The sequence below is a fragment of the Tupaia chinensis genome, unplaced genomic scaffold (genome assembly GCF_000334495.1).
Source record: "Tupaia chinensis unplaced genomic scaffold, TupChi_1.0 Scaffold000231_1, whole genome shotgun sequence".
NCBI lineage: Eukaryota > Metazoa > Chordata > Mammalia > Scandentia > Tupaiidae > Tupaia > Tupaia belangeri.
Genome location: NW_006159706.1, coordinates 1,935,508 through 1,957,676, shown reverse-complemented (window position 1 = coordinate 1,957,676; position 22,169 = coordinate 1,935,508). Strand labels below are relative to the sequence as shown.

The 22,169-nt window shown below is 51.2% G+C and overlaps 1 protein-coding gene across 2 annotated transcripts in view; it reads left to right on the top strand.

Annotated features, from left to right (window-relative positions):
* SEZ6L2 (seizure related 6 homolog like 2) overlaps positions 1-20,578 on the top strand; it is a 22,998-nt gene extending 2,420 nt beyond the window's left edge. Inside the window, exons 4-19 of one of the 2 annotated variants that reach the window (XM_006148188.1) lie at positions 2-213; positions 578-717; positions 993-1,194; positions 8,318-8,503; positions 9,193-9,361; positions 12,018-12,181; positions 13,929-14,129; positions 14,561-14,699; positions 15,474-15,670; positions 15,806-16,000; positions 18,328-18,519; positions 18,630-18,821; positions 19,318-19,356; positions 19,536-19,653; positions 19,753-19,849; positions 20,358-20,578. In XM_006148188.1, coding sequence (XP_006148250.1) covers positions 2-213; positions 578-717; positions 993-1,194; positions 8,318-8,503; positions 9,193-9,361; positions 12,018-12,181; positions 13,929-14,129; positions 14,561-14,699; positions 15,474-15,670; positions 15,806-16,000; positions 18,328-18,519; positions 18,630-18,821; positions 19,318-19,356; positions 19,536-19,653; positions 19,753-19,849; positions 20,358-20,387 — 2,473 coding nt within the window. In that variant the 3' untranslated portion in view covers positions 20,388-20,578. The remainder of the gene's footprint in view (position 1; positions 214-577; positions 718-992; positions 1,195-8,317; positions 8,504-9,192; positions 9,362-12,017; positions 12,182-13,928; positions 14,130-14,560; positions 14,700-15,473; positions 15,671-15,805; positions 16,001-18,327; positions 18,520-18,629; positions 18,822-19,317; positions 19,357-19,535; positions 19,654-19,752; positions 19,850-20,357) is intronic. The other variant, XM_006148189.1, reaches the window with a different exon arrangement.
* The last annotated feature ends 1,591 nt before the right edge of the window (positions 20,579-22,169 follow it).

Here is a 22,169-nt window from a genome sequence, read left to right as displayed (position 1 = left end):
ACGGCCCTCTTACCCAGGCCTTACCCCCTATGGGGGGCAGGGGGGCAGGCCCCACCGCGCCAGAGCTGCTGACCCCGCCCCCAGGAACTACGGCCCCGCCCCCACCCGGCCCCGCCTCCCCAGGCCCGCCCCTGGGGCCTGAGGGAGGAGAGGAGGAGACTACGACCACCATCATCACCACAACAACTGTCACCACTACGGTGACCAGCCCAGGTGAGGCGATGGAAAGAGAATGCGGTAACGTTCAAGAGCATGGACGTGGGAGACCAGGATGCTGGCGATGGGTGGGGAGAGGCTGCTGGGGCTGGTGGAAGAAGTTCTTGGTGCAGGTGGGAGAGGAGCGTCTGCTTAATAAGAGCAAAGGCTAGCATGTATATACCCTTGCGGTGTAGGGTCACCTTGCTGTGCGTTCTCTGTATCTCAGTGCAGGTGGAGGGTTCTGAGTACAGGTGGGACAGGGAGCATGGGATGAACGACCACGGTGTGGGGAGAGGACTGACGAGGACCTCCTGAGCTGCTTGGCAAGGAGGGCAGGAGCAAAGGAGGACTCTCATTCCCAGCCATTGTATCTCCTTAGTTCTGTGTAATAACAACATCTCCGAGGGTGAGGGGTACGTGGAGTCTCCAGATTTGGGGAGCACTGCCAGTCGCACCCTGGGACTCTTGGACTGCACTTACAGCATCCACGTCTACCCTGGCTACGGCATTGAGATCCAGGTAACTGGCCCTAAGTACATGATGTGAGGCTGCCATGCTCTTTCCTTGGGGTCCTTGGGGGCAGATGGATTTGGTCTGTGAGTCAGAGAATCTGTTTTCTGACTTAGCTCATCTTAAAACACTTCTAAAGTTTTACAATTTGGGCAGTGTCACTGTACGTTGTCACTGTGGTATTTCGGCTACTACAAATGGGGAAAAGGCAGACGGGGCGGAGGCTTAGGGAGTCACCTTCCTGGCTGACTTGCCCTGCTGGGTCTACATCTGGCTTTCATTAGGTGCAGACGCTGAACCTGTCTCAGGAGGAAGAGCTCCTGGTGCTGGCTGGCGGGGGTTCCCCAGGCCTGGCTCCCCGTCTCTTGGCCAACTCCTCCATGCTGGGAGAAGGACAGGTCCTTCGAAGCCCAACCAACCGACTGCTCCTGCACTTCCAGAGTCCACGGGTCCCAAGGGGCGGTGGCTTCAGAATCCACTATCAGGGTGAGGAGTCTGGGGGTGCTGGCAGAAGGGCAGGGGCCACATTGGGCATAGGAAACATCTCTGGGAGCCTTCCAAGCATAGAAGGCTGAGGGGCTTTTCCTCCTGGCTGGGACCCTGGCAAGGCAGGACCCACAGGGGGACTCTTGCACGCATCTCACACACTCACAGATCTGGGTCTGGGTGTGTCCACATCCAGGTGACATTTCATCCATTCCTGTGTTAGCCTTGGGGAATGAGCTACCCAGGTATACATTCGACTTCAAAGAACTGAGAATCTAGGTGGGCAGACAGGCAAGTAATCAGGAAGGCTGTTATTCAGCGTGATTAGGGCTACGATGGAGGAGACACAGGTAGGGGGAGCAGGGACAGTAGCCCAGGGACCTACTGTTTTTTAAGGAATATTGGGACACATTCTTGAAGGAGGTGATGACTAAGCTGAGACCTAAAGGATGAGTTAGCCAGGGTGGGAGGGAGAAAGCGAGAGAGGCAGATGTCTAGGTGGATGAAAAAGCATGCCCTGAGCCCCAGGGAGGAGAGAAAACATGACCCCTAGTGGAGGGGAAGAAATTCAGCATGGAAGATAGAATTGTCCTGTGTGACCTAGGACAAATGACTTCACCTTTCTGTGTTTTGTGGTTTCATCTGACAATAGGGATCATAAGACTTACCTCAGTGTATTATCCAATGGGTGCCCACATGTCAGATGCTTGTTTAAAATAGCGTCTGGTATGTAGGGAGGGCTGAACAAAGCCAGTCACTGCTAACTTCAGCTGTGATAGCCAAAGCCCAGAGAGGGTGGGAGAGAAATGGGCTCAGAGACCAGGGTAGGAGGCACGTTGGATTCCGATCATAAAAGGCCTTATCGCCATCAGTAAGGAGTTCAGACTACTTTAACCTGCAGGGGCAGAGGAGACGGTTGACTCCTATTTTTATAACTGCAAGAGGGTGTGTGTACTCTCCAGAAAGCAATGGAGCAGGGGCAGGGGGATGGGAGGAAACACTCCTCCATGGGGCCTGGGCATGCTGCAGTCCCTTTCCCTTCACTTCTCCATCCTATCGGGATTTGGGAACACATGAACATACACTGGTGTTTTTTCATTGTTTTTTTTTGTTTTTGTTTTTAAGTTTGCTATAGGACATGTGTGCTCACCAGAGAGAGACACACAGAGAAAGATAGAGAGAGGGCAAGTGAGAAAGCAAGCCGCCAGGTTTGGAACTCGAACTGCACTCAGCCATGTGGGAGCCAGGTGTCTTAACCATGACTCCACTTGCTGATCCCAACCGTGTATGTTTTGGGCTTTTTTAAATTTTTTATTGTTTTTTATTTGACAGAGAGATTTTTGCTATAGGGCACATGTTCTTGCTGCAGAGATGGAGACAGAGAGACAGAAAGTGAGAAATTATCCCCCCGAGGGGGTGGCCAGGCCACAATTCCTTCTCCTCCATTTTCCTATTGGGATCTTGGGCATGCACATACACACGCCTGGCATGAGGTTTAAGCCACCAGGTCCAGGACCTGAACTGCTATCGACTACATGGAGGTCCAGCGACATAACAATTACGCCATCCACTGGTCCCAACCATGTGTTTTTTAAGACACTGGGATTTGAACCATGTGGTTGCCGATGTGATTGACCCCCTTAACTCTTGGGCTACAGGACCAGTCACCTTCTCACAGTGCAAGTGCACATGTGTGCCTGAGGGAAGGGGCCCAGCCGATGTCCCTGTTCCAGACACTACTGTCTTCTCCAAGGTCCCTCCTATGTTCCTTGGAAACAGAGGGGCGTGTGTGTTGGGCTAATACTCATTTGTAGCTCCTATGGCTTTGCCTGGGTTCCTGTGCTGTGCTCTGCCCTGCTGAGCTCTGATGACCCCAGATACCCTGTGCTCCTTTTGGTTTGGTTTTGTTTTGTTTGGCATGCACGCACATGCACCTGGGATGTTTTTCAAGCCACCAGGTCCAGGACTTGAATCATGCAGTCTGCCATGTGGGATCCAGCCGCCTTAATCACCACGCCACTTGCGGCCCCCTCCCTGCTACCCTGTGCTCCTTACACAGGACACAGCGTTTATCCATAACTTGCTCTTATCCTCACCAGCTTTCCCCTTCTCCTCTCCCAAGGCCTCTGCTCAAGACCTGCCCTAGGAGCTCATGTGTGCAAGGTAGATGCGGCCACCATCAGGCCTGTGCATGGAAAGGCAGTGGGCTGACGGACATGTACTCAGTGGCAGGGGTCTTGTTTGGGGGAGCAAGAGCATGTCTTGAGGGCACATGACCGGGGACTGGACTTCGGATATTTCAGAGTGGCTCCCCACTGGCTCCTTTAAGCAGCACTTCCCCAGGGCATTGAAAATAGGACTCTTTAGGCTAAGTGGAACATTTGGGGAAGCAGGACTATTGCATAAATTGGTCTTCATTACCTGCCGCGGTCTTGTCTGCTGTGTGGCTCCCGCAAGCACCTTTGGGACTGAGGCCCTGTTTAAACCCTTCCCAACCTGCGCTCTGATCCAGAGTGGCCTCATTAGCTCCTCCAGCACTCCTCAATCCAAGTCCAGCCCACGTTTTCACTTACCAAACCCTTTTACTAACCATCTTTCCCTTCGCTTCTCATGGCAACCCTGGGAGTGGCCACTGTCTGTTCCACTGCTCAGAGGAAGACAATACTCAAAGATTCTGTGGATTGCTCAGCCACCTGCAAATGTATTTCAGAGTTGGAGATCAATCCCCAAGTCCCTGACTCCCAGTTATTTATTAATTGAGGCTGAGAGGCAGGTGATTAATATTTCCTGATCACCTTTTATGTGTCAGGTGCCTTGATGCTTTTTTGGTTTGACCTTGGCCAGTCTTCACTAGGAAGGATTATTGTCATTAATAGGTGAGGGGCCCCTAGTGGACCTGGAGCTGGAACTGGAATACAGGTCTGCCTGGGTCCAAATTCAGTACTCACTGCACCATTCTGCCCTGCTTCGACTGCATCAATTGATCAGCTATACTTTAGTTTTTTTTTTTTTTTTTTTAGAGATTTTTGCTATAGGGCACATGTGCTTGCCAGGAAGACAGAGAGAGACAGAAAGACAGAAAGCGAGAAATCAGCCCCCAGGGGGGATGGCCACGCCACAATCCCTTCTCCATTCTCTCGGGATCTTGGGCACACAAGCACATGCGGCTGGTGTGAGCTTAAGCCACTGGGTCCGGGACTTGAACTGTGGTTGACTACATAGGAGTCCAGCAACATAGCCATTATGCTAACTGCTGGTCCCAATCAGCTATACTTTTAAGAGACAAAATAAAGAATTGTCATAATGGCCATAGAGAGGGGTTAATGTGATAACAAAATTAAGCTGCAGGATTGCATATAAGCTTGAGAACAATGAACTCACTTGGTGAGAGGAATGGTCAAGAAAGCTTCCTGGAGAGGTGGCACTTAAGTTACTCCTCGAGGGGCCAGATGATGACACAGTGGTAATTCAACTGTATCCACACACGAAAGGTCCTAGGTTTATGTCCTGGAACTCCTTTGCATGTCAGAAACAATACATACACACACACACACTCACACGAGCCCTTGATCTTGGCCAGCTAAGACTGTGGGTGGATCCCAGTGTGAAGTGGATGCCTGTCTCTCTCTCATGGAGGAAATAAACTTTTTTTAAAAATGTTACTCCTTAAGAGATGAGGAAGAGAGTGGAGAAGGTCTTCCAGATAGGGACAAGGATGTGGGCAAAAATATGGAGGTGGGATCATCTTTGGGAGTCAAAACCTGTTGTATAAGGTATCTGCCTCTCAGGCGCTGGCTGCTAACAGTGAAAGTTCTGGGCTGCACCCAGGGGCTGGAATGGCAGTCTTAAATGCAGGCTTGGGCTAGCAGGTAGCATAAAGGTTAAGACGGCTGGATCCCACGTAGCCATCTGCATAGCTGGAGTTCCAGACCTGGCAGATTAAAATCATACCAGACACACGTGCATGCATGCCCAAAAGCCCAAGAGCAGAAGGAACTGTGCCATGGCCATCGCCTCTTGGGGGTGATCTCTTGCTTTCACGCTCTCCAGCAAGCACATGCACCCAATAACAACAAAACAAAAACAAAAACAAAAAGAAACATGAAGACCTGGGCAGACTGGATCTCCAGTGATTGCAAGGTTCAAATCCTGGCCCCAGTGACTTGAAAAACATGCCAGGCATGGGGGCTGGCAGGTGGCGTGGTGGTTAAGGGTGCTGGACTCCCACATGGCCTACCACAGTTCAAGTCTCGAACCTAGCAACTTACTTTCTCTCTCTCTCCTCCCTCTGTCCTTCACTGGTCAAATTAAAATAAATAAATAAATAAATAACGTTAAATAAAATAACTCTTTAAAAAGAGAAAAAGATCACCATGCCAGGTATGTGTGCATTCCAACAGGATGAAGAAATAGAGGAGAAGGGGGGTTGTGGCAAGACCATGCCCCATTAAGGGTGCTTTCTCCCTTTTCCTTTCTCTCTTGTGAGTGTACATGCATTCTGGCAATAAATAAAATAAAATAAAATAAAATAAAATATTCAGACGTGGGGCCAGCCAGGTGGCATGCTGGTTAAGGCAGATGAATCCCACATGACCAATTGTGCAATTCGAGTCCTGAACTTGGTGGCTTAAAAAAATCAAGCGTGTTGGGAACCAGCAGTTGGCGTAATGGCTATGTCGCTGGACTCCCATGTAGTCGACCGAAACCAGCAGTTGGCGTAATGGCTATGTTGCTGGACTCCCTTGTAGTCGACTGCAGTTCACGTCCCGGACCCGGCGGCTTGAAACTCATGCCGGACGCGTGTGCGTGCGTGCCCAAGATCCCGAGAGGAGAATGGAGGAGAAGGGATTGCGGCATGGCCACCCCCCCGGGGGGGTGACTTCTCACTTTCTGTCTCTCCGTCTCTCTCTGTCTCTCTGGCGAGCGCACGTGCCCTATAGCAAAAACCTCTCAAAAAAGAAAAAAATGCTTGGACCAAAAAAAAATACAAGCGAGTTTGCATGCATGCCCCAAATCCAAGAGGAGAATGGAGGAGAAGAGACTGTACTGTGATTACTCTCTCTAGCCTCATCTTTCTCTTCGGAGTATATACATCCTGTAGCAAAGGGGAAAACATTTCAGACTTGATTCTGCTGGTTATGGACAGCCATTTCAGAAGCTAACATGTATTGAAACCACTGTGTTCTAGTAGGTCCTTTTCGTGTTTGTCTAGCTCAGTAGACCATAGGCTCCTGAAGGGCAAGGCTTGGGTCTTTTTATCTCTCTGTCCTCAGGGCCTAGCCAAGGAATGTCTGAAATAGGAAAGGACAAGGTCTCTTACAGAATCACTAAAGGCTAGAAAAAGCAAAGGCTCGGTCAAGCTGGTGGCTGCCAAGGCCCCTGCTAATCAGAGCCACCCCCTCTTACAGGACACAGCTTTGGTCCACTGACTCCAGGAAGGCTACCTTGATTAGTTCTGCCTGGTCTGAAATGTAGACAGAGTTCTGTCAGGATTAAGTTCAGAGCCTGTCATTTACTATCAAGTGACTTACTTTTTTTTTTAGAGTGAGATTTTTGCGATAGGGTGTGTGCGCTCGCTGAAGAGACAGAGAAAAACAGAGAGACAGAAAGCAAGAAATCCCCCCCCGCGGGGTGGGGGGAGCTGGCCATGCTGCTCCCTTCTCCTTTGTTCTCCCCTTGGGATTCTGGACACACACGCACACATGCCCAGCGTGAGTCTCAAGCCATCAGGTCTGGGACTCGAACTGTAGTCGACTACGTGGGAGTCCAGCAATGTAACCATTACACCATTTGCTAGTCCCAATTTACTTTCTCTTTATTTGCTTTATCCCATGTGCTGTCACAAGAATTTCAGGAGGCTTTCAAAAGGATGTAAGCCATATAAGAAGGTCTTCCAAAAGGTCACAGAAATGCATATTATGAGGAAACTCTGCATGAATTTAAAAATTTCTTACACATGGGGCCAGAAGGTGGCATGGTGGTTAAGGGCGCTGGACTCTCACATGGCCGACTGTGGTTCGAGTCCTGGACCTGGCAGCTTGCTTGCTTTCTCACTTTCTCTCTCTCCCTCTTTCTCTGTACCTCTCTGATCAAATTTAAATAAATAAAGTTAAATAAAATAATTTTTAAAATAACATATCCTTTAAAAATTAAAATAAATAAAAATTTTGTGCACCAAAATAAACTCAGACTTTAATTCTATTTTTATAAACCCTTTGAAGTCCCTTGTACAGTGAAATAAAATAAATAAGACGAAAATGGTACCAGGTAATGACTGCTAATTAAAGTTGAAAAAAAAGACCCTTGTTGCTATTGTCAAGCCTATATCTGGTTCCAAGCTTCCTGGCAGCCAGTGCAAAAAGGGAGATTATACAGTTCCTACGCCTAGAAAGGAGAAGACAAACCAGGCACGTCACTTTCAATGGGGTCCCCATTAGGAGGAACTGAGTATTAAGGTCTTTGACAAAATAGTCAAAATTCCAACAGAAGTTCCACACAGCTCATCTGAATGAACGCTGAGGTTTTAATGCCTCAGTGGAAGAAAGTCTGTGTGTGAGAATAGGAGAAAAACATCGAAACTTGGAGCCTCAATTTCCACATCTGGAAAACGAGTCACGCAATCTTTTTCTGCCTTCCTCAAAAGCTCTGTGTGAACTCACTTTGGAAGCTGAACAAGCTCTGAAAATACTATTGGGTTGACTGAAAAGCCATAATGCATTGTTGCATAGAAAAAAAATATGTCATGACTTTTCCAACAACCCAATGTTTGTTATTATTAGAGCTGGACAGGATTTACAGAATACGCCATTGATTTGCCTGAGGTCACACAGCAGATCAGTACCAGGATCCATATTAACTTCCTGGAGCCTCAGGTATCACATTGAAAGAACGGGGGCCAAAGTGGGCTAACTGCAAAGAGGAATTACAAAGAGATGAGAAATAGCGAAATGACCTTTATGGGACAATGCACCTATGTGTGGCGGTCTTAATTCTTCAGTGTGAACTCCCGTGTAGAGCCAGCTTGTCCTCCTGGGGGGCCTGGAAAGATGGGGAGGAAGCGCTGGGGAATGGTATGGGAGTGACATGGGAAAATGACTCCTTCTTCCTATTCTGCCTGGTCCAGCCTATCTCCTGAGCTGTGGCTTCCCTCCCCGGCCGGCCCATGGAGATGTGAGTGTGACAGACCTGCACCCTGGGGGCACTGCCACTTTCCACTGTGACTCAGGCTACCAGCTGCAGGGGGAAGAGACCCTCATCTGCCTCAATGGCACCCGGCCAGCCTGGAATGGTGAACCCCCCACCTGCATAGGTGAGTCTCCTGCCACAAGGAGTGGGGATGCCTGTTGTGGGAACCCCACTGGGTGAATCCTTTCCTGGGAACCCCCATCCTTAGGGTTAACTCCTAGAAGGGGTTTCTACCCAGAAGAATCCCTGTCAAGCATCTGGTGCCCTTCACACTGAGTCTCTATCCTTTGGAAGTCTCCATCCTTGGGTGATCCCTCCGGAGTTATCCATTTTGGGAGTTGCCATTCTGTAGGTTCTTTCTTTTGGAGAGTTCTCATCCTAGAGGAAACCTTCCTTAGGGGCCATATCTGGAAAGTCTTTATCCTGGATAGCCTTCATCCTGGGGGTCCCCCACCCTGTGGAGTTCTCATTTTGGGAATTCCTACCCAGAAGAGTTTCCATCTGAGAGTTTCAATTTCGGCTCTTCCATGACTCCTTATCCCAGGGTGTCCACCTCTAGGGAGGTGGTGGAATCTCCATCCTGGGGGTGTCCATCCTGGAGCTGTTCTGTTCCAGGGCTGGTTCCCCACCTGGGTGGTGGCCTGGGGAAGACCTGTCCTCTGGGCTGAGCTGTGGGGCAGAGGCCATCCTTAGAGCAGGTCTCTGTGAAAGGCATGGATTTAACAGCTCTGTGGTTGGGCCTGAGAAGGGACAAGGTCTCAAGGAGCACAATCCCCACAAGCTGGCCCTAACCTGCCCCTTCTCTTCCCACAGCATCCTGTGGTGGCACCATCCACAATGCCACACTGGGCCGCATAGTGTCCCCCGAGCCTGGGGGAGCTGCAGGGCCCAACCTCACCTGTCGTTGGGTCATTGAAGCAGCTGAGGGACGCCGGCTGCACCTGCACTTCGAAAGGGTCTCCCTGGATGAGGACAATGATCGGTGAGGGCTGGGCATTGGGTCAGAGGTCCCCACCTCAGGGAAGGAGGAGGCTGCAGTGGGGAGTCAGGCAGACCTTGGAAGGGATATGTATCAAACACAGTCATGCTCTTTTTTTTTTTTTTTTTTTGAGAGTTTTTTGCTATAGGGGGGATGGGCTCAGGTTTTTGCTATAGGGCGCATGTGCTCGCCAGAAAGACAGCGAGATAGACACAAAGCGAGAAATCACCCCTCAGGGGGAATGACCCCGCTGCAATCCCTTCTCCTCCATCCTCCTCTTGGGATCTTAGGCACTCACATACACACGCCCGGCGTGAGTTTAAGCCACCAGGTCCGGGACTTGAACCACGATCGACTACATGGGAGTCCAGCGACATAGCCATTACTCTAACTGCTGGTCCCAGTCCTGCCCTTTTAAAAGGAGTATAGCGGTGCACCCTTCAACAAATCATTTAACCTCTCTAAGCCTCAGTCTCCTTGTGTGTAGAATGGAGGTAACAGTACCTTCTTCATATGGTTTCTATGAAGATAAACAAGTTATGCAAAGTGGGGCTGCCTCTGTGGCTTGGTGGTTAAGGCACATGATACCATATGGCTGACTGCACAGCTTGAATCCCAGACCCAGTGGCTTGAGAAACACTCCAGGCACATGTGCATGTATGCCCGAAATCCCAACAAAAGGGGGAAATGGAGGAGGGGTTGCAGTGTGACCATTTCCTGTAGGAGCGGGTTTTTCTCCTTTCCCTCTCCTTCTCTCTGGCTCATCACCCTCTAGTGCACATGCACGCACGTGGACACACACACAGATATGTAAAGTGGGCCAGCCCCCTAGCACAGTGGTTAAGGGAGATAGATCCCACATGGCCAACCACAATTTGAATCTCAGGCCCCGTGGCTCAAAAAACATGCTAAATGCATGTGCATCTATGCACATGTGCCCCAGGTCCTGACAGAATGGGGAAATGGAGGAAAAAGGATTGCAGTACGATCGCACCCTTTGGGGGATTTTCTCTCTCTTTTTCTCGCTTTCTCTCCAGTGAGCACACATAATCTCTGGCAATTAACAAAAGAAAGAAAGGAAAGGAAAGAAAGGAAGCTATGTGAAGTACTTAGAATGGTGCCTAAGACACTAAAAGTGTTTATCATTAGCATCACCATGTTTTGCATGTGGGAATCCAGCCACCTTAACCTTCACGTGCAGTACGATCGCACCCTTTGGGGGATTTTCTCTCTCTTTTTCTCGCTTTCTCTCCAGTGAGCACACATAATCTCTGGCAATTAACAAAAGAAAGAAAGGAAAGGAAAGAAAGGAAGCTATGTGAAGTACTTAGAATGGTGCCTAAGACACTAAAAGTGTTTATCATTAGCATCACCATGTTTTGCATGTGGGAATCCAGCCACCTTAACCTTCACGCCACCTGCTGACGCAGCATCACCATGTTTTAAAAGAATTATTTTATCTAACTTTACTTATCCATTTATTTATTTATTTTAATTTGATCACAGAGTGATAGAGTGTGAGAGAGAGAGAGAGAATATGAGAAAGCAAGCCACCAGGTCTGGGACTTGAACCGCAGTCGACCATGTGGGAGTCCAGTGCCCTTAACCACCACGCCTCCTGCTGGTCCCATATCACCATGTTTTAAAAGAATTATTTTATCTAACTTTACTTATCCATTTATTTATTTATTTTAATTTGATCACAGAGTGATAGAGTGTGAGAGAGAGAGAGAGAATATGAGAAAGCAAGCCACCAGGTCTGGGACTTGAACCGCAGTCGACCATGTGGGAGTCCAGTGCCCTTAACCACCACGCCTCCTGCTGGTCCCATGACAACCCAATATACGCCATATGGTGGCACAGTGGTAAAACGCAATGCTCTGTGAAGCTGACCCATGCAGGAAGTTTCCGGTTCATGCCTGGAGACCTCCCTGAACATACTGGCATGGGCACACCTGTCATCTGGGGCTGGCTGAAACTGGGGGTGGATCGTGATGTCAGAACTGTTGGGGGTGCTATTTCTCTCTCTCTTTTCCTTTCTCTGTGTATCTCTGACTCATAGAAGAAATAAATAAACTTAAAAAAAAAAAAAGACAAAGACTAAGGCATAAAAATAAGTTAGGGGAGCAGGCAAGAGGTGAGGCAGCTTCTGAGGGAAAGTCGAGCTCTGGCCACTCTTCTGCCCACCCCAGGCTGATGGTGCGCTCAGGGGGCAGTCTGCTCAGGTCTGGGACTTGAACCGCAGTCGACCATGTGGGAGTCCAGTGCCCTTAACCACCACGCCTCCTGCTGGTCCCATGACAACCCAATATACGCCATATGGTGGCACAGTGGTAAAACGCAATGCTCTGTGAAGCTGACCCATGCAGGAAGTTTCCGGTTCATGCCTGGAGACCTCCCTGAACATACTGGCATGGGCACACCTGTCATCTGGGGCTGGCTGAAACTGGGGGTGGATCGTGATGTCAGAACTGTTGGGGGTGCTATTTCTCTCTCTCTTTTCCTTTCTCTGTGTATCTCTGACTCATAGAAGAAATAAATAAACTTAAAAAAAAAAAAAGACAAAGACTAGGCATAAAAATAAGTTAGGGGAGCAGGCAAGAGGTGAGGCAGCTTCTGAGGGAAAGTCGAGCTCTGGCCACTCTTCTGCCCACCCCAGGCTGATGGTGCGCTCAGGGGGCAGTCCGCTATCCCCAGTGATCTACGACTCAGACATGGACGATGTCCCAGAGCGAGGTCTCATCAGTGACGCCCAGTCCCTCTATGTGGAGCTGCTCTCAGAGACACCTGCCAATCCCTTGCTGCTAAGCCTCCGATTTGAAGGTAACTGCACCCCCTTGGAGCCCCAACCCCTGCACCTTCCCTTCTTCCTGACCCCAGGCATTGTCACAGCGCATGCTCTATCTCTGCTCACCTTTGAAACCTCACTTGCCTCCCTACTCCACCATCCTTATAAGGATTCCTTCTTATGAACCTCTTTTCATTCTCTGAGGAAGCCTTTTCTATTTACGTTTCGGATATGCTGATCCCGGTCCACAGCCAAAAGGCCAGTTGTCGCCATCTCCCTATTCTTTCTTCTGCATCGGTTTGATTCTCAGGCAGGCTTTCCCTGTGCAATGGCCTCACTACACGCTTATGTTCCACCAACTTAGCAACTGCATCGGAGGGGGAAAAAGCTCATCTCTTTCCTGAGAGCTTCAGCAAAAATACTAAGAAAGGATTTCATTGACCTGGTTAAGGTCCTGTGCCTTTGCCCAGCCAATCGCTGTGGTTAGGAGCAGGTGGTGTTATGATTGGCAGATCCATATCACGTGGCCATCTCTGCTTGGCCCCAGTTGAAACTTGGGGGTGGGAGGAATGGAAAGACATGTTTACTAAAGCCAAGGTAAGATCACTGTGTGCAGGGGAAGGGGGAAGGAAGCTGGACAGGTAGAAACACAAAACTCAGTGATCATGGGAGAAGAGGCCTTTGAGCTTGGCCTTGAAGGATAGAGTGTATTGTAAAACAGGAAGGTCGAGAAAGAGCATCTCAGGTGAAAGGAAAGTATGAGCAAAGGCGAGGAGGTAGGAAAACGCGTGGTTTGTTTGGGAAACAGGATTGCAGTATGGCTGGAGCAGATTTATAGCAGGAGAGAGACAAAGAAGTGCAATGCTCGTAGATGGGGGGCTGGTTTCTGGCATGAATCACAGAGAAATGGAATTGGCCCTGGGCCCAGATGGATGGGTAGGACAGGCCCTGATGTGGACTTGATACCTTATCAGGTTAAGGAGCAGTGAAGTAGAGCAGTGAATCTGCGAAATGGAACTGCTTGACAGATTCTGAGAGTGTTAACGTGCAAAGAGAACTGTTGAGTGAATTTCTAGTTTTGAGGCCTGCCTCCATGGTCGTGGGCCACCATTGTTCTGTGAGCATCAGACTCATTGGTATCAGAGACACCCAAGTCTTACCTCACAGGTAGTGTTGCAGCTAAGATGTGATCGGGTGGGCAGAAACTAAATTGCTCGAAAAATGGTCATTTTTGCTGACCTAGACCAAAGTAAAAACTGAGTAGCTTTTGCATTAGCTGCAATTTTGGATTCTAGCAACAGCATGGATGATCAGACTCCAAATGTTCTTTTTGAGGAGAGAACACACCTACACAAGCCAGTTCTCCAAAGGCATCCCTCCCCTAACCTCCACCCCCACCCCCGTCCTTTTTGCAGCTTCCGGAGCCAAGTATCTGTGGCTGGGAATCAAGCCATCTGGATTTGAGATCTGGTTCTGCCATTGCCTGCTGGGTGACCTTGGGCAAGTGGCTTTTTGTCTGTGGACCTCTTCATCTGTAAAATGGTGGCTGGGATTTGACTAGCCTTGGGGTTTCCCTCCGGAGGTCAGGGAGGAACATGAATACGTGAATGAGAATTATTAAGGCTTTTGACAAGCTGGAGAGTGAAAGCTAAACCCAAGGTCATTCGGTCTTTAAAGCCCACCCAGGGGCCAAACGACATCTGAATTCAGCCTTCTCCAGTATGAGACCCCTGGCAGTCTGTCTGTACTAATGCTCAGTTTTTGCGACTGATCCCTCCCTAGCCTTCGAGGAGGATCGCTGCTTCGCCCCTTTCCTGGCACATGGCAATGTCACTACCACGGACCCCGAGTACCGCCCAGGGGCACTGGCCACCTTCTCGTGCCTCCCAGGATATGCCTTGGAGCCTCCTGGCCCCCCCAATGCCATTGAATGTGTGGATCCCACGGAACCCCACTGGAATGACACAGAGCCAGCCTGCAAGGGTGAGCCCTCTATAGCCCAGCAAGTCTTTCCATCTACATACTATACCGTGAACCAGGGGGTCCTAGGAAGGCCACTCAGGAAAGAGACCTGCATTATTCAGACCTCATAAGCTCAAGCCTTGGGTCAACCTTGCACCTCCCAGAGACTGTTTGCTTAGCTAAGTAATAGGTGGGCGTGTTGCTGAATTCAGAGCCAGAACTAGAGTTGAGCTAAGTCACAGGCTGGTTGGGTAGGTGGGAATGAGTGGGGTTCATGGAGAGCAGGGCTGGGGTTGGGACAACAGGACATAGAAGTGGCAAGAAACAGGTGGCTCACAAATAGCAGGAAACACAGGAGGAAGTCTGGGGCACGCATCCGGGAGTGTGAGGGCTGTGTGGATGGAGACTGCATGCCCACCTGGGTCCTGAACCTGACATCCCTTCTGTCCTAGCCATGTGTGGAGGGGAGCTATCCGAGCCAGCTGGTGTGGTCCTCTCTCCGGACTGGCCCCAGAGCTATAGCCCTGGCCAGGACTGCGTGTGGGGCCTGCACGTCCAGGAAGAAAAGCGCATCTTGCTCCAAGTTGAGATGTATGTTTGGGTCCTAGGGAGGGCGCCATAGGTGTGGGCGCAGGGAAGGGTGGTATGATAACTCACTAGCCTGCATGCTGAGCCTGGCTGGCTCTTCTGTGTCTACACAGAATTCAGTAGATATATGGTCTGTCAAAAGGGGCCAGTAAAGATTTAGAATGGGGTGGGGCAACCTGGGTTTAACTCACTTGATAGCCAGGTAACCCTGAATGAGTAGGTGGGGTAGTGCAGCGTCCTCGGGGGTTATTGTGAACAAGGGGCTCTGGCTTGGCATCCTGGTATTTTCCAAGGTTTCTGAGGCCACCCCTGGAGCGATTTCCAGGGACCCAGGCCCAAATTGTTGGGTCAGCACCAGCACCCAAGGTGGGTGTGGGCAGAATCCAGTGAGCTGATTTGATATAATGTGGTCATGTGACTGGATGGGACCAGAAGTGGGCGTGACCCCAAAGCAGGGCCCAGGCTGCTGTAGAGTTGTGTAGGGTGAAGAGTTTGCTCTGTGGCTGGTCAGAGCTGGAATTGAGCAAGGCTATGGATCCCATGGTGACGGGAGAGGGACTGGAGGTAGTGGGCGGAGTTAGTAATGAGCGTGCTTATGATTGGCCCGCAGAAGATGGAAGGAACCCTGGAATAGATGGAACCAGTCTTGGGCAGAGGAATACGGGGCGGGGCTGGAGAGTAGGTGGGGCTACTAATGAACAGAGATGGGGATTGGGCAGAACTGGGTGGGAGGATCTGGTTGTAGTCCTGGGGCTTTAACCGTCACACTCTCCGCAGCTTGAATGTGCGGGAAGGGGATATGCTGACCTTATTCGACGGGGACGGTTCCAGTGCCCGAGTCCTAGCCCAGCTGCGGGGACCTCAGCCACGCCGCCGCCTCCTCTCCTCTGGGCCCGACCTCACGCTGCAGTTTCAGGCACCGCCTGGGCCCCCAAATCCTGGCCTGGGCCAGGGTTTCGTATTGCACTTCAAAGGTATTGAGAGTCCTGAGAAGGGCAGGGACCCGGAAGACCAGAGATTCCGGGAGGGGCCACTAGAGTGAAGCCCCTGAGGCTGGAAGGGCGTCCTGAGTCAAAGGGCATCCTCCAAGCTCGTCCTCTTCCCTGCAGAGGTTCCCAGGAACGACACATGCCCGGAGCTGCCACCCCCGGAATGGGGCTGGAGGACCGCATCCCACGGGGACCTGATCCGGGGCACAGTGCTCACTTACCAGTGCGAGCCTGGCTATGAGCTTCTGGGCTCTGACATTCTCACCTGCCAGTGGGACCTGTCCTGGAGCGCCGCGCCACCCGCCTGCCAAAAGAGTGAGCCAGACCCCGCGCCTCCGCTTGAGTCCCGATCCATCCTAACTGGTCCCGTCCCTGTCCTGGATGGGTCCATCCTTTCACTCTGGATCTTGCCTGGATCTTCTTCAGGCCCCACCCCCTAAACCCTCTGGTGCCCCAAAACAGTCCCCTCTGGATCCCTTTGGCATCTCGGAGCTGCATCTCTCTTTTCCAGTTTGAGTTCCGACCGTTTTCCTCCGGGTCCCGCCTTGCTGTCTCATGGCCACGCCCATCTTCCCCTGGCCCCGCCTCTGGCCTGTCTGATTTCCGCCTGTCCTGGGCTGTGCCAGATTCCCCTGGGCTTCGCCTAGACAGCTCCTAGGCCTTGCCCCGACATCAGTTCCCATCCCCTTCATATTGTGGGGACTCACTTTGCTAGGACCAAGGCTTTGTAGAGAACGTGTTTTATGTTAATATAGTCTTGGAAGCCCCATGCTGGGTAAGAGTTAGGTAAAGGGGTTCAGGCCCTTTCCTGCCCCAAAGCGCTCCCTTGGCGCTTGGCGTTCCCTTTCCTACCCCAAGGTGCTCCCAATGGGGAGAGAGGGGCAGACAACCTGAAAGACCAGAGACATTGCAAAGTGGTAACCACTGGGTGACTTCGGGGAAGGTATTTAACATCCCTGAGCCTTGGCGTCCTGATCAGGGAAGTAGGAATGGGGGAGTGGGAAGGGTTTCCACACCGGGCCTGGCGTGTGCGAGCAGTGCATAGGTAGAACCAGCTTCAGTATGGAGAAAGGCTGTGGGGGAAACAGTGGGCTAATTCTCTCAAGGAGGGGACAGATTTCATAGAGGAGGTGACGTTTAAAGGAGCTGGGAGTGTTTATCTTTTAGAAGGGCAGAAAGGGGTGGCATCTTATGACTTTCTCCACATTTGGGGGGGCATGCCTCAAGGATGTAGGGTTATGCATCTTCCACAGGAAGCCAGGTTTGGGCTGGATCCAGGCAAACTCTCTAGCTGACCCAGCTCCTTTCCCTGGAAAGAGCCACAGGATGTCAGGCCTGGGTGAGGCCTAGAGTTGGGCCAGCCCTGTTGTCTGAGGCTCCCACACTGAGCCTGAAGCTAAGCCAGGACACAAGCCTCTGAGTCTCGGTCCAGTGCCCTATGACTGTGACCCTGAGTAGTTCCGGTTCACCATTCCCTGGCTGAGTGACCATGGGCCAGTCATTTGACCACCTCTGGGCCCCAAGGAAGATGACAGTGACAATAACCTCACAAGATAATCAGGCTAAATACTATGTTTTTTGTTTTAGAGGTTTTTGCCTGCGGGCATGTGTGCTTGCTGGAGAGAGAGACAGGGACAGTGAGAGGGAAAGTGAGAAAACACCCCGCAGGGGGATCACCATGCTGCAGTCCCTTCTCCATTCTCCTTATGGAATCTTGGACATGCACGCGCACATGCCCAGTGTGATTTTCAAACCATTGGGTCCAGGACTTGAACTACAGTTGGCCATGTGGGAGTCTAGCAATGTAATCACTAGGCCATCTGCTGGCCCCAAATATTATGCTTTTTTTTTTTGGAGAAGTTTTTGCTATAGGGCATGTGTGCATGCCAGAAAGACAGAGAGACAGAGAGACAGAAAGCGAGAAATCACCCCCCAGTGGGGATATCCACACGGCAATCTCTTCTCCTCCATTCTCCTTTCAGGATCTTGGGCACACAGGCACACATGCCCAGTATGAATTTGAGCCACCGGGTCTGGGACTCGAACCACAGTCAATTACATGGAAGTCTAGCAACGTAGCCATTACGCCATCTGCTAATCTCCCCCCAAATACTATGCTCTTAAATGTTATATTAAGCAGAGTGCCTGGCATAGGTTTATATTCAAGAAATTGCTGTGATTATGACTTTTCTAGAACAGCATTATAAACTCACATGCTTACATGGGCCAGGCAGATAGCTTACGTGACCAAAGTGGGCTGGGCATGACAAGAATGAGGGGAACAGGAGAGCTGGGCCCCTCTGAAGATGGCAGCTGTTCTGCTGATGATCCACCACGTTGGGATGCCACTGCTGGGATTTAGTTGGTATGCTCTGGCACGGTGGCTAAATATTTTGAATTTCACCCTAGGATGGGGCCTGGTGTTACCCCAGTCACCCTATTTCTCAAAAGCTGCCTGAAACATGAAAATGCATTTGAATTTTAAGTTTTTCGAACTCATGCTGTCTTCATTGTGAGGGATTTGTGGGAGGTAGGGGGTTGTTCAGAGGATATGGCCTAAGGCCCAGGGCTCCCCCAGGCCTGAGCTTCGGGAAGAAATTTCAAGGCCCTCCCTGTCCCTAACCTTGCCCTTCTACCACCAGTCATGACGTGTGCCGACCCCGGGGAGATCACCAATGGGCATCGTACTGCCTCGGACGCTGGATTCCCCGTTGGCTCCCACGTCCAGTACCGCTGTCTGCCAGGATACAGCCTGGAGGGGGCAGCTGTGCTCACCTGCTACAGCCGGGACACGGGCACACCCAAGTGGAGCGACAGGGTCCCCAAATGCGCCTGTGAGTCTGGGGAACACCCTGGGCTGGGAGCTGGGGAACTTGTGGACAGTCTGCCACGTCTTGGCCTGCTCGGTAGAGTAGCTGCCACGTGACTGGCACGCTCCCCGCAGTGAAGTACGAGCCATGCCTGAACCCTGGAGTTCCAGACAATGGTTACCAGACGCTATACAAGCATCACTACCAGGCTGGCGAGTCCCTGCGCTTCTTCTGCTATGAGGGCTTCGAGCTCATCGGCGAGGTCACCATCACCTGTGTGCCCGGCCACCCCTCACAGTGGACCAGCCAGCCCCCACTCTGCAAAGGTGCCTGGGCTAGCAGGGCAGGAGGGGCACAGCAGTGTCCAGTGACAGGGCTGGGAAAGTCAGGTAGCAAACTCAAGACCCTGCCGAGCTCCCCCTGCTCCTTCTGTGGGCTCACTCTCACAGGTATGTCCAGAAGTCCTGGGGCAACCTGAGCTCATGGAATTACCTTCAGGGATTTAGCACAGGGCGCCTTGGTTTGGAAGTCCCTTGCCCTCTCTGGATAGGCCTAAGTTTCCCAGTCTCTGACAAATTCCAAAGACCTGGTTGGCTCAGACAGGCCAAGAACCCTGCATTTTTAGGAGCCTGGAAAAGGAGGAAGAAAGCCCTGCCCTGAGCATTCCTCTCCCTCCCCACCACGGGAAGGATAGAGCTTAGGTTGAGCAGAGGGCAGAACGGACCAGGCATCCAGCCCAGCCCCACTGGGCTCCCAGCCCTCTACCCAGCCTCCTTCCCTCCCTGGCTCAGACCCCGTCCCCTCCCCCTCCTCTCCCTGCAGTGGCCTATGAGGAGCTCCTGGACAACCGAAAACTGGAAGGTCAGTGAGGGCACAGGTGGAGACCCAGGCCTGGCCAGGTCGGGAGGGCAAGGCAGAGGCCGGGGGCAGGAGGCCAGGCCCCGGAGGGGTGAGGCCCAGGGTTCAGGGCCCAGGGCAAGAGGCTGGGAGAGCCCAAGACAGGCACAGTCTCCGCTGACCAGTCTCTTCTCCTCCCCCAGTGACCCAGACTACAGACCCATCACGGCAGCTGGAGGGTGGGAACCTCGCCTTGGCCATCCTGCTGCCCCTGGGCCTGGTCATTGTCCTCGGCACTGGCGTTTACATATACTACACTAAGTAAGCCCCTGCTCAGGGAGCTGCTGGGGGGGGGGGAGCCTTTGTGAGCAGAGCTCGGGCTCCCCTGTGGCTAAGCCCCTCTGTCACTCCTTCTCCCAGGCTGCAGGGAAAATCCCTCTTCGGCTTCTCAGGCTCCCACTCTTACAGCCCCATCACCGTGGAGTCGGACTTCAGCAACCCACTGTATGAAGCTGGGGTGAGCCCCTCCCCTACCCCCAGAATGTCACCTCTGTCAGCTCCCCCAGGACGCCATTACCTTCTCTCAAGGTCTCTGTAATCTCCATCTTGGAATTTCAAACCAGCTGCCTCCAGAGGCCATGTCAATGAGCCAGGCCAGGCATGTGTGAAAAATAGAACCAGTGAGGACTGTGACTAATTGGAGAACTTGGGCCGTGTCAAGGAAGCAGCTCCAGCTCATTGTGGAAACTTAGGCCCAGTTGCCAGCTCTTCCAGCTGGTCAAGGCAATCCAGTAATTCCTATTCCTTTGGTGTCATTTTAAGACACTGTAGGATGAACCAGACACATCCCTTGACCAGCTATAGCCCCATTCCCACCTGTGGATACCAAGCCCTAAGGGTTCAAAGTTGTGTTCAACATTACCGTTAAAACCTGCCTTCCCCTCCCTGGAAATACCTCCTTCCATTTTGCTGCCTCCTCCACCACCATCCCACTTCAACAACTGATCTGCTCTCTCTGTCTTCAGGATACACGGGAGTACGAAGTTTCCATCTGAATCCCAAGACTAAAGCTGCAGGATCCAGGACGCCCCTTCCTTCCTCATTCAGGGCAGTGGGGAGTACAGGGCTGGTCTCTAGCTCCTGGCTCCCCTCTTCCCTTTCGTGTAAATAGTCTCCCCATCCCACGAGGGGGCTTTGATGGCCCTGGACACCCTGCAGTAAATAAACCAGCATCCTGCCTCCCAAAGCCTCCTCTTCTCAGTTGCCAAACAAGGGGCCACCCCACCCTACTGGCTATTGGACCCTGGGAAGGGAACTCAGCCCCCTTGCAACCCTTGGGCCCCTCTAGCCCAGGGTACCCCTCAAGGACTGCCCCAGATAACTCTACTGTTCCCTTGGTCATGAAGGCCCTTCCCCTCCCAGATGCCCTGGCCCCAGACCTACCTCCTGGACACTGGAGGGTCAGAAGAAAAAGGATGAAGGGGAAGAGCTGAAACAAGGCCCTGCCCCCCTTCCTGCTGTCTCCCCAACCCATAATCTCTCCATCTTTGCTTCTGGATTTTTGTTTTTGAGCAATAAACAGAAAATCATCACTTGTAACTGGGCTGGTGGGGTGTGGGAAGATGAATCACAGAACTGTAGATGCTAATGGTGACCTCTCTGGAGAGTGGGCCAGGGAAGGGGGACATTTAGAAAAAATGAAAACCCAGGGGCCAGCAAGTGGCATGGTGGTTAAGGGCGCTGAACTTCCACATGGCTGACCACGGTTTGAATCCTGGTCTTGGCGGCTTGCTTTCTCATTTTCCTTCTCTCTCTCTGTCCCTCTTTGCTCAAATTAAAATAAGCAAACAAATAAAGCTAAATAAAATAATTCTTTAAAAAAATACATGGAAATCCAAAACTGGACACAGGCGATGCCAAGGGGTTGGCCTGGGGTCAAAAGCCTGGTTTTTAGCCCAGCCTCTGCAGAGGACTGGCTGGGACAAGCCATCTGGCCCTCAGCTGCCCCCACTGGCCTCAAGTAGACTATCGCTAGACTCTTCCAAATAGAGCTGACAGTAATTTTCCAACCCCTAGTTTAGAAGGACGTAAACAACTTTCAATTGTTTCGACAGTTTACCTAGAATTCAACCTCCTTTTGAGTATTTTTGAATCCATATCATTACATGCCATTATTTTTTCCTCCCTCAATCTTACTTTTTAAGATAATTATTTATTTAATTTGTTAATTATTATTTAAAATTTGTTGTAGGACATGCGTGCTCACCAGAGACAGAGAGAGAGAGAGGAAGGGAAAATGTGAAAGCAAGCTGCTAGGTCCAGGACTCAAACCGTGGCTGGTCACGTGGGAGTCCATCATTCCAACCATCACGCCACCTACTGGACCACCTTAACCTTATTTTTAAAAAATGTTTGTTGTTACTCATTTTTTTTATTTTTATTTTTATTTTTTGGAGAGGTTTTTGCTATAGGGCGCGTGTACTCACCAGACAGACAGAGACAGAGACCGAAAGCAAGAAATCACCCCTCAGGGGGGATTGGCCACACCGCAATCCCTTCTCCTCCATTCTCCTCTCGGGATCTTGGGCACGCACACACACGTGCCCGAAGTGAGTTTTAAGCCACCGGGTCTGGAACTTGAACCGCGGTCGACTATGTGGGAGTCCAGTGACATAGCCATTACGCTAACTGCTGGTCCCTATTTTTATTTATTTTAGGAAAGAGAGAGAGACAGGCATTCCCAACAGGGTCTTCCTGTGACCATCCACTTCTGGTCTCAGCATGCCCAGGGAGGTCCCAGGACACAAACTCAGGACCTTTCCTATGTGAGTCTGGAT